At 44.7% G+C, this 18,399-nt stretch overlaps 1 protein-coding gene across 2 annotated transcripts in view; it reads left to right on the top strand.

Annotated features, from left to right (window-relative positions):
* Nucleotides 1–18,399, top strand: part of eno1a (enolase 1a, (alpha)) — a 49,233-nt gene that overhangs the window by 14,780 nt on the left and 16,054 nt on the right. Inside the window, exons 3-5 of one of the 2 annotated variants that reach the window (XM_072477927.1) lie at nucleotides 8,575–8,670; nucleotides 11,637–11,695; nucleotides 17,339–17,408. In XM_072477927.1, the coding sequence (XP_072334028.1) occupies nucleotides 8,575–8,670; nucleotides 11,637–11,695; nucleotides 17,339–17,408 (225 nt within the window). Of the gene's footprint in view, nucleotides 1–8,574; nucleotides 8,671–11,636; nucleotides 11,696–11,940; nucleotides 12,000–17,338; nucleotides 17,409–18,399 lie in introns of both variants that reach the window. The other variant, XM_072477926.1, reaches the window with a different exon arrangement.

Here is an 18,399-nt window from a genome sequence, read left to right on the forward strand (position 1 = left end):
TAATATAGCCACCCCCCTGTTTTTCGCATCCAGCCCCGAATGGAACACCTGCCCTACCCATCCTTTGCGCAACCTAACCTGATCTATCAGTTTCAGGTGCGTTTCCTGTAACATGACCACATCTGCTTTAAGTTTCTTAAGGTGTGCGAGTACTCGTGCCCTCTTTATCGGCCCGTTAAGCCCCCTCACGTTCCACGTGATCAGCCGAGTTGGGGGGCTTCCCACCCCCCCCCCCCCCCCTTGCCGGTTAGCCATCATCTTTTTCCAGCTTCTCACCCAGTTCCCACGCAGCTGTATTTCTCCCAGACGGTGCCCCCCCGCCCATCCTTTCCCGTACCCACTCCCCCCTTTCCCCAGCAGCAGCAACCCAGTAATTCCCCCCTTCCCCCCCCCCCCCCCCCCCCCCCCGCTAGCGTAATTACTCCCCCCATGTTGCTCCCAGAAGTCAGCAAACTCTGGCTGACCTCGGCTTCCCCCCGTGATCACGGCTCTCCCCGTGCGGCGCCCCCTCCTTCCTGCTTCTCTATTCCCGCCATAATTATCATAGCGCGGGAACCAAGCCCGCGCCTCTCCCTCGGCCCCGCCTCCCATGGCCAACGCCCCATCTCCTCTCCCTCCCCACCTCCCCCCATCACCACCTGTGGGAGAAAGAAAAGTTACCATACCGCAGGATTAATCATACAATCCCTCTTCGCCCCCCCCCCCACTCGTCCCACCACTTTGTCCAAACGTTCATTTTCGTAGTCCAATCATTCCAATTTTTCTTCTACAATAAAAGTCCACGCTTCATCCGCCGTCTCAAAGTAGTGGTGCCTCCCTTGATATGTGACCCACAGTCTTGCCGGTTGCAGCATTCCAAACTTTATCTTTTTTTTGTGAAGTACCGCTTTGGCCCGATTAAAGCTCGCCCTCCTTCTCGCCACCTCCGCACTCCAATCTTGATAGACGCGGATCACTGCGTTCTCCCATTTACTACACCGAGTTTTCTTCGCCCATCTAAGGACCATTTCTCTATCCTTAAAACGGAGAAATCTCACCACTATGGCTCTGGGAGCTTCTCCTGCTCTCGATCCTCGCACCATAACTCGGTATGCTCCCTCCACCTCCAACGGACCCGTCGGGGCCTCCACTCCCATTAACGAGTGCAGCATCGTGCTCACATATGCCCCGACGTCCGCCCCCTCCACACCTTCAGGAAGGCCAAGAATCCTCAAGTTGTTCCTCCTTGCGTTATTTTCCAGTGCCTCCAACCTCTCCACAGATCGTTTCTGGTGTGCCTCCTGTATCTCCGACTTCACCACCAGGCCCTGTATATCGTTTTCATTCTCTGCTGCTTTCGCCTTCACGACCCGAAGCTCCTGCTCCTGGGTCTTTTGTTCCTCTTTCAGCCCTTCAATCGCCTGTAATATCGGGGCCAACAACTCTTTCTTCATTTCCTTTTTTATCTCCTCCACGCAGCGTTTCAAAAACTCTTGTTGTTCAGGGCCCCATATGAAACTGCCACCTTCCGACGCCATCTTGGTTTCTGCTTGCCTTCCTTGCCGCTGCTCCAAAGGATCCGCTGTAATCCGGCCACTTTCCCCTCCTTTTTCCATCCGTGTCCAGGGAGAACACCCTTCTGGTTTACCGCACGGTGTTTTCAGCCGTTAAAATTGCCGTTGGGGCTCCTATCAAGAGCCCAAAAGTCCGTTTCACAGGGAGCTGCCGAAACGTGCGACTTAGCTGGTCATCGCCGCACCCGGAAGTTCCGCCACCCACATTGATGCTAGCACAACAGCGCCTATACTTCGGCAGGTCCACATTGATTCTTACCAATTTTTACAGATGCACCATAGAAAGCATCCCATCTGGCTGTGTCACAGCCGGTACGGCAACTGCTCGGCCCAAAACCTTAAGAAATTATAGAGGGTCCTGAACACGGTCCAGTCCATAACGCAAACCTGCCTCCCATCCATTGACTCTGGTCTACACCTGCAGCTGCCTGGGGACAGCAGGTGGCATAATCAAAGACCTCTCCCACCGGTCTTATTCTCTCTTCCATCGGGCAGGAGATATAAAAGTCTGAGAACACTCACTAACCGGTTTAAAAAACAGCTTCTCCGCTGTTGCCAGACTCCTGAATGACCCTCTTATGGACTGAACTGAGCTCTCCACACCTTCTACTGAGTAGTACTACACTGCGTATGCTTCACCTGATGCCTGTGTATTTACATTGTGTATTTATGTACGTCCTCTGTTTTTCCCTGGATGGAGCGATCTGTCTATAGAGTGTACGCAGGACAATACTTTTCACTGTACCTCAGTACAGTGACAATAAATCAGATCCAATTCAACTAGGATTCTATCTTTTTCCCTCCTATGGCCTTGTACATTGGTGACTTGTATTTTGGAACAACTGGTCTAGTCTGGACTATTGTTATGTAAAAGATCAGGAGAGAACTGAAACCCCACATTACCAGAAGGATGTGAAGGCTTTAGAGAGGGTGCAGAAGAGATTTACCAGTATGTTGCCTGGTATGGAGGGCATTGTAGTGGTCTACAAAATTATGAGAGGCACAGACAGGGTGGATAGTCAGACACTTTTTCCCAGGGTAGAGGGCTCAATTACTAGGGGGCATAGGTTTAAGGTGCGAGGGGCAAGGTTTAGAGGAGATGTACGAGGCAAGTATTTTTTTTTTCTCTTTCCCCCCCCCCCCCCCCCCCCCCCCCCCCCCCCCCCCCCCCCCCCCCCCCCCCCCCCCCAAAAGGGTAGTGGGTGCCTGGAACCCGCTACCGGAGGAGGTGGTGGAAGCAGGGACGATAGTGACGTTTAAGGGGCATCTTGACAAATATATGAATAGGATGGGAATAGAAGGATACGGACCCCGGATGTGTAGAAGATTTTTAGTTTAGACGGTCTGCATGGTCAGCGCAGGCTTGGAGGGCCGAAGGGCCTGTTCCTGTGCTGTATTCTTTGTTCTTTGTACCTTTCCAGTATTGTCTTTAATCGGAGCGCTTTTTGAAAAGGAAGGTATATTTCTTAGCCCCCGGAGTGTGCTCGGTTACTTTAAATCACAGCAACAAGCTTTTGTGGGTTTGAATAAAAAAGATTCACGCATTCAATTCAAAGTGTAAATGCTATGTCCCAAACACACACGAGAAAGATATATTAACGCGTACCCTGCCCTTCTACCAGTTTTAAATAAAAGAATAATTCCTATGTTTGGCTTGTCCTAGCCAAAACCTTTGTTGCGGGCATGATAAAGGCAGTGTTTTCACTCTGAAAGGGTAGCTTTAAGTGGGTTCAATAGTTGTGATTATTGTAGGATTCCCTTCGAGTTGCAAGTTCAGCAGGTCACAAGATAACGTCATTTGAAGTATTCCGGAAGTTTATATTCTCATGGGCTTTGAAAAAGGAACAGGTTGTGAAACTTGACGTAGCGATCTGCAGGTCTTATCATGGATCTTGCTATTCCTGCTGTTCTCTATAGACGCTGCACTTGTGCAGACTGACCAGTTTCTCTGGTTCTTGGAATAATAGATTTGTTATCTGCAGCTGGTTTCAGTCACATGATGCGAAGTGTTAGTGCCTTCCATTATCCATTGGTTCAGGCGAGGGTAATCGATTTACTAAATCTTTCCTGCTTTATAAATAACCAAGATATGGCAACATGGGAATTGGTCTGTTACAGAACGGATATAAATGGAATAAGGGAATGGCCAAAGTAATGTAACCTTTCTATCTTTGTCTATATAATATCTTTATTTCTTTGCATTTTATATTTATATTTTATAGCACTTTATTAAAGTGCTTTATTAAAGCTTTTGTTTCTTATTTTATGGGATGAGGGCATCATAATTTCCCTTAAACTGAGTGGCTTTCTGGGCCATTTAAGAGATGACAGATTTCCTCCCCTAAGGAGCATTAGTGAACCATGAATGATGGTTGTCATGGTTGCCATTACTGAGGCTAGCCTTTTATTCCAGATGTATTAATTGAATTGAAATTCTACCAGCTGTTGTGGGATTTGAACCCATGTCCCCGGAGCATTGGCTTGGGCTCTGGGTTAGTTCAGTGACATTACCACTACACCGTCTCCCCACTGATTTGTATTTTTTTCGGCACATACCATTGAGTTTACCTTGAATAGATAATAAGGAAGAGAATCTAAACAGCCCGTGAGAGAAATAAAAAGATGGAATAAAACTGTTCTGAGGCATAGCTCACTTGACTTGGTGCGTGTGGGTTGCAAAATTCACTTGGGATCTAAAGAGTATCTTCTGCAATATAATCACTAAATCTTGTAGCTAGGCATTCATTTTGTTCCAAATCGGGACCTACACTTCTGAAACTGCCCAAGTTTCTTATGATCGAGTTAGCACAGGGCTAAATTGCTGGCTTTGAAAGCAGACCAGGGCAGGCCAGCAGCACGGTTCAATTCCCGTAACAGGCGCCGGAATGTGGCGACTAGGGGCTTTTCACAGTAACTTCATTTGAAGCCTACTTGTGACAATAAGCGATTTTCATTTCATTTCTTGGAAATAGCTTTTGCATTTCTTTGAAGCTGCTTCATCATCCATTCCTGTTTCCCGATTCCATGTTTTATTTTACAGTCGAATTAACTATAACTGAAACCTTGTTTCTAAATGTTTCTGGAGAATCTTGTTTATGAAATTTTTAAAAAAAAATGTTTTTTATCTGCAACCCATAGCCCAAACAGAATCTTGTTTTATCAATGGGGCCAAGTTTGTTTTTGCCATTCAAAATTCACAATTACTGTCAGCACAATTATTATGCGAAAATGCAAGCCCAAGCTATCTAAACCATTGTCTCTATTTCAAACTCCAGTTCTTCCAGTGATTTAAGGACATAGGTTTCGGACTCCTGACAGTAACCCCCATCTGAACGAGTTTTGTTTGCATAGTCAGGTGGGGAGAAGATTTGGAGAAGAACAGGCTGGGATAATGAGGGCTTCTAGTTACATCAGGGTTTGATGTGAGGAGGATTTGTGTGGCATTGTCTTCCTAACTGAGCAGCGTTACACAGTTGTGTTCACTGTCCACCATTTTTTTAATGGGCTTTTTAAAACCCACCGTTGATACATTTTTATGTTGCCCCTCCTGACGTCACCTCTTTCCTGTTTTAAAAAAAATAAATAAATTTGAGTACCCAATTCATTTTTTTTTCCAATTAAGAGGCAATTTAGCCTGAATGAACAATCCACCTACAGTACACATCTTTTTGGGTTGTGGGGGTGAGACCTACACAGACATGGGGAGAATGTGCAAACTCCACACTAACAGTGACCCGGGGCCGGGATCGAACCCGAGGCAACCGTGCTAGCCACTCTTTTTCCTGTTTGATGTGAATTTTTTTGGTGGTCTAAAGAAAGTAGATACTGATTTTTCTCATTTTCATCTCTCCATTTAGAGTATACAATTCTTTTTTCCAATTACGGGGCAATTTGCATGGCCAATTCATCTACCCTGCACACCTTTTTGTGTTGTGGGGGGTGAGACCCACGCAGACACTGGAAGAATGTGCAAACTCCACACAGACAGTGGCCCAGGATCGAACCCGGGTCCTCGGCACCGTGCTGCAGCAGTGCTAACCACTGCGCCATCGTGCCGCCCTTCATTTTTCTCCCCTTGTTCAATTTTTTTGCAGCTTGAATTAAAAGCTAGTTGGTATTGTATGTGGATGAAATGGTGCCTTTTTATAATGGGGGGGGGGGGGGGGGGGGGGTTCCAGGCACGGGAAACCCTTTTTTGCACTAACCCAGCAATTTGTATTTATCTGAATTCCTGATTTTCGTTGCTTGTTTTGCCTGACAGCCTTTTTGTGTAATGCAGTTTGACCTTCCAAAGCAAAAGCAACATGGCTGGATGGATCAGTCACAATTTATTAGATTGCGTGATCAATTTTATTCAACTGACCGTTTTTGTTAATGGGCCCAGACAAACTCTGCAAAGTACTGACTGCACACTTTGAAATAACTCAGGAGGGTGATCAGTCATGCTGATGTTGTATTGTACAAGTGTTAATCTAGAGTCTGGGACCGTTCCCTTTTGATTAGGATGATTTTCACATCTAGCTAGTTTTCAAAAAAGGGTGACCTGTTAAATCCAGGGAACTGTAGTCCCGTTAGCCTGACGTTAGTTATGGAAACTATGCTTGACTGGATCCCAAGAGATGCTCTTTATCATCAGAATAAAGAAAGAGTCAGCAGCGACACTTAAACTTTTAACATGGCTTTTGGGGAAGAAACGTTTGTGTCTTATTAATTTGCTAGCATTTTTGGGTGGAATAAACTGCTAGATTAGTGTACAAGTATCCGAGTAGACGTTGCTCCAGTGGCTTAAGAATTAGCTACGTGTGTGTAGTTGTGAAGCAGCTTGAAGATGGTCACCAGTGTTCCGCAGGGGCTATTGTTTGTCCTTTCTTACTATCTTCATAAATGACCCGGGTAAAGGCCATTTGGTAGAAGGGGGACCACTAGCTGTATGTGAATGTTGCAAAAATTTGTGCATGTGTTAATGAAGGAGAGTAAAAATGGGCCATATTCTGGCTTCCGCAATTTAACCTGGATCAATGCAGAGTTGCAAATGTAGCTGGAATGTACGCCAAGTGTGTTCTCACCTGACGTGAAACAGATCTGAAAACCATGGTGAGAGAAGTGCAGGTTTTATAGTTCAAAGTGCATGACCCATGCCAAAATATCTCCGGCGAGATGCTCAAAAGTTGAAGGGTTTAGACCAAGAAAGGAGAATCTGTTCCCATTTGACTGGCAAGTCGGTAACCAGCGCAGACCGAATTTGGGTAACTTGGGTCTTTTTGGCTAAAGAGCCAGAGGAAATTCTGAGACCTAGCCAGTGAGTTATGATCTGGATGGAATGCACTGACCTGAAAGGACAAAGATTCAATATTGACTTTGAAAATAGCATTGGAACCCACACCATCTATTTATTTCTAGTGTTGAAACTAAAATATTCAGATTTACGTAATCATCATTTATGCATGGTGGGTTTCAAAACTCTCAATTGGGGAAACTTCTTAACCTGGCCGTTAAATCCCCAAATTGCAAGAATGCAGAGCAGGTCACGGTGAGGGTAAATTAGAGTTGCAGTAGTGAGAACCTCGAATTGAACGCATTTGGAAATTCTGATGTTTGGGTGGGGAGGGGCTGTTGGGCTGAGGCTGGTGGGTTTGACAGCTGACCTAAAACATTGAAGAGGCTTGGACATGTTGTAGTTACCATGGCAACTCGCTAAATTCTGCAGTCTTTAAGGTGTGTGATTGACGTGCGCCCTGCTTTCATGGGACTCTGTGAAATTACAGACCAAATGCCTCTATTCTACACTAGTATGGTACTTGAGGTCGGAGCATTGAGCAGAAGCCATTGTCCTAAAGACTAACACCCAGAGAGGGTTGCCTTGATCAGTGTGACACTGTTTCATTTTGCAGTTGTGCTGGCCAGCTCTAAACTAGAGCTCAACAAAGCTGTCCAGCTCCATGATGGTTCATCTCCAGCGATGGTTTGCTGTATATGTGACTACCCATTGGTCATTTGATTCTGATAGACGGTATGAATATTTCAAATGTGGAAATGAGCTGCGAAACCTAAGGAGCCTGTTGCTAATTAAAATCTTCCTGCTTTAGGGTCCCAGTCATGCTGCCACTGCATTTGCTGATGCTTGCTGGCACTGGTGGCATTTCTTCCGTTGAAATTTTAGCTTGTTTAAATATTAATACCTTTAAGTTGTTGCCTAATCTATTTAAAAAAAGGCAATTTATTTTGAGCAACAAAATGTGAAACTATTTTTTAGGAGGAGGAGGATCGTTTCTCCCTTTCTCTCTCTCTCTCTCTTCTTTCCCCCCCCCCCCCCCCCCCCCCCCCCCCCCCCTTGGAAATTGGTGAAAGGGACTGGCAATCATGTTTCTTTGAGCTGTTTGCATCAAGAGTTGACGCCTGATAATGTAACTATCCTGACAATTTCATTTCTTCAGGTTATAAAATGTTGCCTATCGTTCTGGTTGCATTATGAAATATCCGGGCAGAGCTCTCCGACCTCCGAATTCTGCTTTCTTTTTAAATGCTGCTTATTTGAATAAATTTGTCAAAGAAAAGCATGCGTTAATTTAGCACCTTGAATCTCCAAATGATTCTTACGCATTCATGGGCAATGGGTAACTTTGATGTTCTGTGGGTGGCATGGGGCGCAGGGGTTAGCACTGGGACTACGGCACTGAGGACCTGGGTTCAAATCCCCGCCCTGGGTCACTGTCCGTGTGGAGCTTGCACATTCTCCCCGTGTGTGCGTGGGTTTCACCCCCACAACCCAAAGATGTGTAGGCTAGGTGGATTGGCCATGCTAAATTGCCCCTTTAGTTGGGAAAAAAAATAATTGGGTACTCTAAATTTATTTTTTAAAAACTTTTTAAGTGCTATAACTTGTCATGTCGACAAATAAAATTGACATAAAACTTTGATCGTGGTATCAATCAAACACAGAGCCTGAACTGCTATGTTTCGCTTTTATCTCCAATTATGCACCAGTTTAATGCTCTCTTTTTTTTTCCCAACTTGACCACAGGATTGTTCAGAGCAGCTGTCCCCAGTGGTGCCTCCACCGGCATTTATGAAGCACTAGAACTTCGAGACGGTGACAAGACGCGATTTTTGGGCAAAGGTACAAGTCTGCTTACTCCGCTTAGTTTTTCAGTTGCAAAGTCAGTTATGGTCCTTCAACCAACCGCAGAAAATATTTGGAGCGGAACTAATTGACGAATGCCCGCAGTGAATTCCGTCCAAAAGTGAAATTCCACGAGCCAGATCTTCGTGCGACAGCAAGTGCACATTACTGGCTGCCCCGTGATGTAGTTTTAAAATTTGACGTGAAAAGCTAGAGTGCTTAAAATCTAACCGAGTACGCGGGTTAGGTTAGTGGGGTGTTTAGGTCTTCGAGTTTGGGTTGGGGAAAAAACTGATTAGTTTCAATGTTGTGGTACGAGCAGGACGTTGGGATGTGGTTGTTAATTTCTATTCAATATTTCTTTGAAGGCTTGCCATTGGCTTAGCATCTTCTAGTTGGCGCAGTGTTCTCTAAGTGACTTGCTTTGATGCTACTGGTAATGGTGACTAACTAAATTGGCCTTCTGTTCTTTGACATTTTTCACATAGTTGGCAGCTTCTGCATGCAATTTTAATTGTAGGTGATCGATGCGCCATGTGCAAGCTTGGGGTAAATGTTGATCCAAAGCTTGTGTGTCTCGGATAACGTGGTCGTGCTCTGCACGGTGCGTTTGTGATGTTTGGGGCAACCCAAATTTCAAAAATCGACTTCTGCTCGCGATCCTGTTGGGTGCGAATGGCAGCCAGTTTATCATTGGCTAGCTGTGTGCTTGCTGTGTTCACTCAATGTTGCACAGGCATGAGTTTCTTTGCTATTGATGGAACGCTAATATCGCAACCAACAATCTGCCTATGTTAGGTTCCAGCTAACTGCTAACTCAGCACAGGCTGACTGACAATCAACCCTGGCGCATTCTTAAATTCGCGCAGCTGGAAGAACAACAATTGAACCTTCACATTTCAGAGCTGCAAGTAATATCCACTCGGGGTGCCAGTCATTTCACATGCGTTTGAAATGTGATTGGGATTATCTTCACAAGAGGTCTTGCTGTAGCTGACTTATTTAGGTTGACAGATGCAAATACTTGAATGTAAAGTGATTCTGGGAAAACTGACCAGGCTTCCAGAAATTAAATATGTTTTACCCAAGAGCTTATTATCTAATTATCTTTGTGTGGTCTGAATCTTCGTGACCGATTTTTATGCCATATTATCCAGCACAGAACAATTCTCCATGATCTGGTTTTGGAGGGGTCTCTTGTACTTTTCGGACAAATGGAGAAGTATGAAATAATGGAACTGAAGGGACCATATGATGCACATTATTATATATCCTTCTAACTGAACTGAAGTACAAGTAGACTTTGCTTTCTGCACCTATTCAGTTTATCTTAAGGACTTTGGATGCCAAATTTAAATGTGGGACACTTGATGGTTCATGGGTTACAAAGTGCATGAAACCAAAGTGAATGTAGTCCGGCTAGCCTGGTCCAATCTTTCCTTTTGGATCAAATGTAGGATTTGCACCCCCCCCCCCCCCCCCCCCATGATGTCATGCTCGACCCTCTTCCCATAGAACGCAAAGGCGCAAGCCAAAAAAAAATACCCAAACTGATCACTGCTTTAGTGTAACACACGCACCCCTCCCATTCTCACTAATCTTGCTCACCTGGGATCCTCCAGGCAGCCTCCTGCCTCACTCACTCGTTTACTAATGCTGGTACGGTTTGATTCGGCACCTCCCTGTTCTGGCTGATTTGCCTTCCATCCTGGCTGGGCCGAGTTGACCCTCCCTCACTGCTGACTGGCTGGCTCACTCACCTTGGCCCGGGGCCTCGAGCCTCGCCTCGTTGCCCGCTGGCTAGCCTGCCCTCAGCCCTGGGTTGAGATACCCGCTGTCTGTGCCTTTTTCCGCCTTTGGCAAAATGGTAGCGCAGTGGTTAGCACAGTTGCTTCGCAGCTCCAGGGTCCCAGGTTCGATTCCCGGCTTGGGTAACAGTCTGCACGTTCTCCCCGAGTGTGCGTGGGTTTCCTCCCGGATGCTCCGGTTTCCTCCCACAGTCCAGAGATGTGTAGGTGGATTGGCCATGCTAAATTGCCCTTCGTGTCCAAAAAGGTTGGGTAGGGTTACGGGGACAGGTTAGAGTTGTGGGCCTAGGTAGGATGCTCTTGCCAAAGGCTGGTGCAGACTCGATGGGCCGAATAGCCTCCTTCTGCACTGTAAATTCTATGAAAAGTAAAATGCAGGATCTTTGCCTCTGCCTCTCCCTCCTCGTCGAGTCATTTTCCCATTCCTTGCACGTCCACATCTCACGCTCAGGCCAATTTGTTTTCCCGTTCTGAGGGACTTGGGAACCCATGCTGCATACAAGCTTCGTATGTTCCAGTACATGAAATAAGACAGTCTTCCTGGTGCTCCCAGGTGGCAAACACTTTAGCAACTGCAATACTCGGTTAGTGTCGGTGATTTGCTCAATTCTCTCTGATCCATCTCTGGCATCACGTCTGCACGCTTCAATTTACAGCCATACCTTTTTGGAACTTTGTGGCAAGAGCATATTAACATAAAAATATGTTTCAGTACTCCTCTGGGAAATGGATATAACACACGATTATAGAGCTGGTTCCTCCTGGTAATGGTGTAACATAAACAAGGCAGCATTAGTACCTCCATGGACGGCCGTGCCATAAATTGGATTTTCATGTCTCATTTAGAGACCGATTTATTGCTATCTGCACTGGGATGGCTCCTGGATAAGAATTTAGTGACTCATATGACTTTAAGCAATGGTACATGTGAGTTTGCTCTGATCAGTCTGCCTCGCAATGTAAATAGGCTGAATTTGGAGTAACGGTTACCTCGCCAAGTTGGATGTAATTCTTCATTATACATGTACAAGATTAACCTTGTACGTTATAGACTGGCACTTTTATATTATGTTGCCCTGACCTTGCCCTTGTATGGTCGAGTCTTATTTTCAGATGTTTCCTCTTCAATTGAAACTCCTTTTTCACTTCTGCCAGGTGTGTCGAGAGCTGTTAAGTACGTTAACCTGTTCCTTGGACCTGCCTTATGTAGTCAGGTAACCAGTGCATCTGTGGTGAAGTTAACCAAATGGAGCATGTGTTTTGCTAACTAATATTTCAAGCAGGCATCTGTAGATTTGTCTTTTTGTTTCCTGATCCAGTTCATCTATTGATCATATTGAGTAAACTGACATTTGAAATCTGCGCTGTAACAATCTTGGCAGATAGTCCACTAATGTCTGTAAAGCATGTGTGTGTGCATGTGTGGTAGAACAATGATTAATTTGCTTGTTTATTCCAGGGGTTACAAAAGCTGTTGATAACATCAATACATTAATTGCACCTGAGCTGATTAAGAAGGTAGGCTTCATTGTTGTCCTTGACTTGCCCTGTTGAATGCTCTTGCCCATGTTGCACATGCCTTGATTAGAGGTGACTATTTCCACCAGTTGGATTCAGTTTGTCTAATATCCTGTTTACTATCAAAATGGTTCCTGCCCGTCATCCTCGCTAATACAGTCGGTAGAACGGGTAGCAAGAGCACGGGCACAAAAATGTCTTGTACTGACCCCCTTTGGCAATTCCAAGATCGCAAAGGGTTAACAATTGTGTCTATTGAGAGTCTTGAAGCATGAGGTGGTAAGTATACCGTTGGCTGTGGACCTTTTGCTGATGTGCCTCTGGGAAAGGTTTGGGATGTGAGTCGATGGTGTTGGAGTTCAGCCTGTTGCAGACTTATTCAGAGTGGGTGGCTGCTGTCGCCAACATTTACATTAGGCCAAGCATTTACCATTATGGCACCGATTTCAAAGGCGGAGGGATTTGGTATTGCCAGAGGTGTTTACAACTGATCCTTTGGCACCACGTGGTTGACCTTCAAATTTGTCATTGATGCCGACCCTTAAAGTAATTGGCGCTTCTAAATTGCTTTACCCAGTCCGGCCAAAGCAGAGGTAAACTGGAGTGAATATTTAAGAAACAGGGTTTGCGATGTGCAGCTTAATGGCGTATCATCGCACCGGAGAGCAACAATTAGATTGTTTTTAAGATTTACTTAATTGGCTTAAGGGATATTTTTCTATACGGTGTTCAACCCTTATTTGTATAGGAAACAATTTGAGGTAATGTGGATAATTCAGTGGCAAAAGCTACAGTAAGTTATTTTGACTTCTGCATCTTGCAAGTATGGCAAAATAGGGATGAGGCAAAGACCAATTTTTGGAAAACTACAATCGCTGGGTCTGTGAAGTAAAACAACAAAAGTGCTCAAAGTAACACAGCAGGAGGGCAGCACGGTGGTGCAGTGATTAGCACTGCAGCCTCACGGCGCTGAGGTCCCAGGTTCGATCCCGGCTCTGGGTCACTGTCCGTGTGGAGTTTGCACATTTGCCCCGTGTCTGCGTAAGTTTCGCCCCCACAACCCAAAGATGTGCAGGTTAGGTGGATTGGCCACGCTAAATTGCCCTTGATTGGGAAAAAATGAATTGGGTACTCTAAATTTTAAACAAAAGAATAACACAGCAGGTCTGCAGTATAAGGAGAAATAGTTCATGTTTTGAATTTTAAATGGTTTCAGTTTTGAAGAAGCGCCTATATAGTTTGCTCAGGTTGTCAACATCAGATTTTGATTTTCACCAACAAGATCCAGCCGGATTGTGATAACCTCGAGTTCCCAATAGTATTCCAACACCTTTTATCCTCAACGCTTGTTTAACATCAGTCTGGAGAAATTGCTCTCGAGTGTACAAATATTTCAAGAGCTGCATGAATAATTCACAGAGGAAATCTGCTTTCCTGAACAAATATGGTCAAATGATTTAAAATCCTTTCCTTTTCCCACCAGACATTGTAACTGCTGCAGAAATTGTGAATTTAAAGGCCACTATGATTTTTTTTTTTTTTTTTTTAAAGCTATTCTCCCTATTACTGTGTGTACATCACTACCACCTACCTCCAAAGGGCTGATGTCTCGAGAGTGAGCATGCTTGAAATCAGCTTTAGCCCATGTCAGCTAACATGTAGGAACCAACGCCAAGCGCAGCCTGTGAAACAGGAGAGGAAGGCAAATGGAATGTTGGCTTTATTGGCAAGGGAATGGAATGTACAAGTAGGAAGGTTCTTTGGTGAGACCACATCTTGAGCACTGTACAGTTTTGGTACAGTTGGGCTCAGTTGACTGGACAGCTGGTTTGTGATGCAACAATGTGGGTTCAATTCGAGGTGGCACAGTGGTTGGCACTGCTGCCTCACAGCTCCAGGGTTTTGAGATGTGCAGCTTAATGGCGTGTCATCGCACCTGAGAGCACCTGGGTTCAATTCCGGCCTTGGGTGACTGTCTGCGTGGGTTTCTTCCCGGGTCTCCGGTTTCCTCCCACAGTCCAAAGATGTGCAGGTTAGATGGATTGGCCATGCTAAATTGCCCATTAGTGTCCAAAAGGTGAGGTGAGGCAGGGTACGGGATAGGATGGAGGTGTGGGCTTAAGTAGGGTGCTCTTCCAAGGGCTGGTGCAGACTTGATGGGCCAAATGTCCTTCTGCACTATAAATTCTATGTATTCCCTCTACTAGCTGAAGTTATTGATGAAGGCTCCGCTTTCTCTACCTTCAGCTGAGGTGTGCTGATCCTCCGGTTAAATCACCACCAGTCAGCCCTCCCCTCAAAGGGGAAAGCAGCCCATGGTCATCTGGGACTTTGGCAACTTTACAGTTTTGGTCTCCTTATTTGTAAAAGGATATAATTGCGTTGGAAGCAGTCCAGAGAAGGTTCACTGGACTCCGTACTGGGATGAGGGCTTAGTCTAATGAAGAAAGGTTGGAGTTTAGAAGAATTAGCAGTGATCTTATTGAAAAATATTCTATTGGCGTGGAGGCAAGAACTAGGGAGCACGGTTTAAGAACAAGAGGTCTCCCTTTGAAGACCGAGATGAGGAGAAATCTTTCGGAGGGCTGTTTGTCTGTGGAATTCTTTCCAGAAAACACTGGAGGGTGGGTCATTTAAAAAATAAATAAATAAATAAATAAATAAATTTAGAGTACCCAATTCATTTTTTCCAATTAAGGGGCAATTTGCACATCTTTGGGTTGTGGGGGCGAAACCCATGCAAACACTGGGAGAATGTGCAAGCTCCACACTGACAGTGACCCAGAGCCGGGATCGAACCTGGGACCTCGGCGCCGTGAGACTGCAGTGCTAACCACTGCGCCGCCGTGCTGCCCTCGTCATTGGCTTTATTCATGGCTGAGTTGGATAGATTTTTAGATAGACCAGGGAGATGCAGGCTGCTGGAAAAAGTGTATTTTGCCTAAATGGTAGGTATACATATGTCGATGTTGCTAAGTTCTGGATGTTTTTGTAAAGAACCCTTTGCTGTAATCAATTTGAAATAAATTGGAAGCTTCCAGGTCTCCCTTCAAATGTCGATTTTATTTTTTGAGTTTTTGACTCCGCCTCCTGTTGTACTGTGTTTCTGTCTGCAGAACATTTATGCTGCAATTCTAATTGCCATCCAAGTTGTTTGAACTTTGATTTAGAAATGATTTTCTCTGGCTGCTGCTCTCCCGGTCTATTTGTATTTTTATATTTAACCCCTGACTTGATGGCTCTGCGCTCCGTGTTGCAGCATGGTTTGCTTTTGCATTTGGTCCCATTACTGGATTAAGTTTCTTCAGCCTGAAGTTGATTGATTGATATTTATTGTCACATGTACCGAAGTACAGTGAAAAGTAGTTTTCTGCGACCAAGGGAACGTACACAGTAGACAAAAAAGAATAATCGACAAAGTACTTTGACAAATGGTACATCAACAAATAGTGATTGGTTATAGTTATGAAAGCTGCCAAGCAAACCAGCTAAACCGGACCCCACATATTAAATCATAAAATGGTACATCACAGAAGGGGCTCATTCAGCCAATTGCGTCTCTGGTAAAATGGATTATTCATTCTATTTGTTTTATAAATTTGAGTACCCAATTTTTTTTCCAATTAAGGGGCAATTTAGCGCGGCCAAGTCACCTAACCTGCACATCTTTGGGTTGTGGGGGTGAAACCCACACAGACACGGGGAGAATGTGCAAACTCCACACGGACAGTGACCCAGGGCCAGGATTCGAACCCGGGTCCTCAGCGCTGTAGTCCTGGTGCTAACCACTGCGCCACCTGCCGCCCGGATTATTCATTCTAGCCCTACATTCTCCAGATACCCCTGAATATTTTTTCTGAGTATTTATTCGATTTCATATTGAATATGACCATTGAATCTGTTCCCACTATCGAATGGTGCATTCCAAATTTGAGCCCCTTTGTTTTGTTTTTTTAAAAAAAGCTTTCCCTCTTTCTTCAACTTCTAGCCTATCTGTACCATTAGAGGGTCGCATGAGATTTGATGCGCAACATATTGCTGTAATTTTAAAACTACAAAACTCCCCAGTTGAAAGATCAGTTTGATAATCCTTAAAATAATAACGAAGAACATCCAGCCACCATGAATGTTGCGTCCTGATGTTTGATGCGGCGTTGCCTTCTGGTCATTTTCCTTCCACCAAAGATTCTTTTACTTATTTTTCACTTCGTTAATTATATTATCAGCGGTTGATGTACTTGAAGCTATTTATCCAATTGTACCATAGTCTGCAGTATGCATCAATTCCTCTTGAATGTGTGGTTCTAATTTATCGCTCCATGAAGCAAGATTCTAATACAATAATTAGTATTTGCACAAGTGCAAGATTCAGCATTTTGATTCTGTGCTAGTAAATACTGGATAAATGTGTGAGGCAAAGGCAAGGAAGGGATGGCAGATGTGTAATTTGCAATGAACTGCTCCTGCCTCTGTTGGTCATGCAGTCTAGTTATAATTAAGACTGTACCTTTTTTTAAAATCATGGAATGATACAGATCCTATGATTTCAAATCCAAGCATGTACTTGTTCTAAAACCTTGCTGATTTAAAGATTTAAATTTGAAGTTAAATAGTGAAGATCTCCACTGTTCAAAATTAGTAACAATGAACACATGTATGGAAACTTGAGTGGTTAAGATTGTGGCATTCCCTTGGGCCACACGTTGTCATTAAAGCAAAACCTATATTTTTTAAAGAGAATTCTAGGTGTTAAAGAGGAAAAGTAGAATGGGGAATGAGCAGGAGACTGGTGCTGAGGACCCGGGTTCGATCCCGGCCCCGGGTAACTGTCCGTGTGGAGTTAGCACATTCTCCACGTGTCTGTGTGGATCTCACCCCCACAATCCAAAGATGTGAAGGTTAGGTGGATTGCCCTTGCTTTTGGGGGATAGGGGGGAAATAATTGGGTATTCTAAATTTATTTTTAAAAAGTCATGGAGGAAAACGGTGTGTATTTGATTGGCTGTATGGTTCGGAGGTTAGGAATGGGAGATGGGGAGGATGAGAAGCTAACTGGCATGGTGCTTTAAATCAAGGGTAGTCAAGAAAATAGTACCGAGGTGACCAGAGGTATTGAACACCACATGTCCAAGGATGAATGAGACTTGCACCCCCATCCCAAGCTGTAATTTAAGGATATGTACTAAAGTACTATAGCATATTTTAAGTTGCTAGTTTCAAATAAATCTGAACATCAAGGTGGTCTTTGGCTAAATGTCTTGTGTTCCACCTGGTTTGCAATTTTATTTGTTTTTTGAGCAGAATTTACCTGACTTCTCTTTTTTCCCCCCTCCCGACAGCATGTTAATGTTATTGAGCAAGAAAAGATTGACAAACTGATGTTGGCGATGGACGGCACTGAAAACAAATGTAGGTGTGAATTTTTCTGAGATGTGTCTTGAGTGGAACTGTTACGTCATTGAAAATCTAATTTACTGATCAGATTTTTGTGCTTTCTACTGTCCCAATCGGGGGTTTGACCTCTGTTCAGGAGACCTGCCAAGTGGATGTGCTTCTGTTTGCAACTGATTGTCAATGAAATGGGCAGCATGGTAGCATAGTGGTTCGCACAATGGCTTCACGGCGCCAGTGTCCCAGGTTCGATTCCCGCTTGGGTCACTGTCTGTGTGGAGTGTGCACGTTCTCCCCGTGTGTGCGTGGGTTTCCTCCGGGTGCTCCGGTTTCCTCCCCCGGTCCAAAGATGTGCAGGTTAGGTGGATTGGCCGTGCTAAATTGCCCTTGGGTTACATGGGGTTGCTGGGTCATGGGGATAGGGTAGAAGTATGGGCTTAAGTGGGGTGCTCTTTCCAAGGGCCAGTGCAGACTCGATGGGCCGAATGGCCTCCTTCTGCACTGTAAATTCTATGAAACCATGGCCTGATTGTTGCAGATATGTGGGGGGCAAGATGCTGTCTTGCCCACTTGAGATGAGACTATTCTCTGGTCATAGCCATAGCCTGCAACCTAGTTATGGATATATACACATGTATAATATATTCACTGTGAAACATTTCCTCCACCTCTATACCATTTGCTTTCATAGATGCGCAAATTGCGATTTGTTTTCACGTAAGCCTCCTATGATGATTAGTGACCAGTCACTTTAATATGAACGATGTGGCACTCGAGTGGATGAACCTGGTCCAGCCGAGCACATCTTCTGGCAAGAGCTGCAAGGTGGGGTGCGGACTCCAGTTCCATTTAACCTGTTCCCTCCTTGGTTAAGTTACTATATCTGACACAAACTCAGCCTGGGCCCTCCTGGTGTTGGTGACTCACTACGCACCCCTAGTGGGGGAAAAATTATTTTAAAATTGTAACCAAAAAAAACTTTTCATTGAACTCTAGGACCTGATTGGTT

This window comes from Scyliorhinus torazame, chromosome 16 (assembly GCF_047496885.1).
Source record: "Scyliorhinus torazame isolate Kashiwa2021f chromosome 16, sScyTor2.1, whole genome shotgun sequence".
Lineage (NCBI taxonomy): Eukaryota > Metazoa > Chordata > Chondrichthyes > Carcharhiniformes > Scyliorhinidae > Scyliorhinus > Scyliorhinus torazame.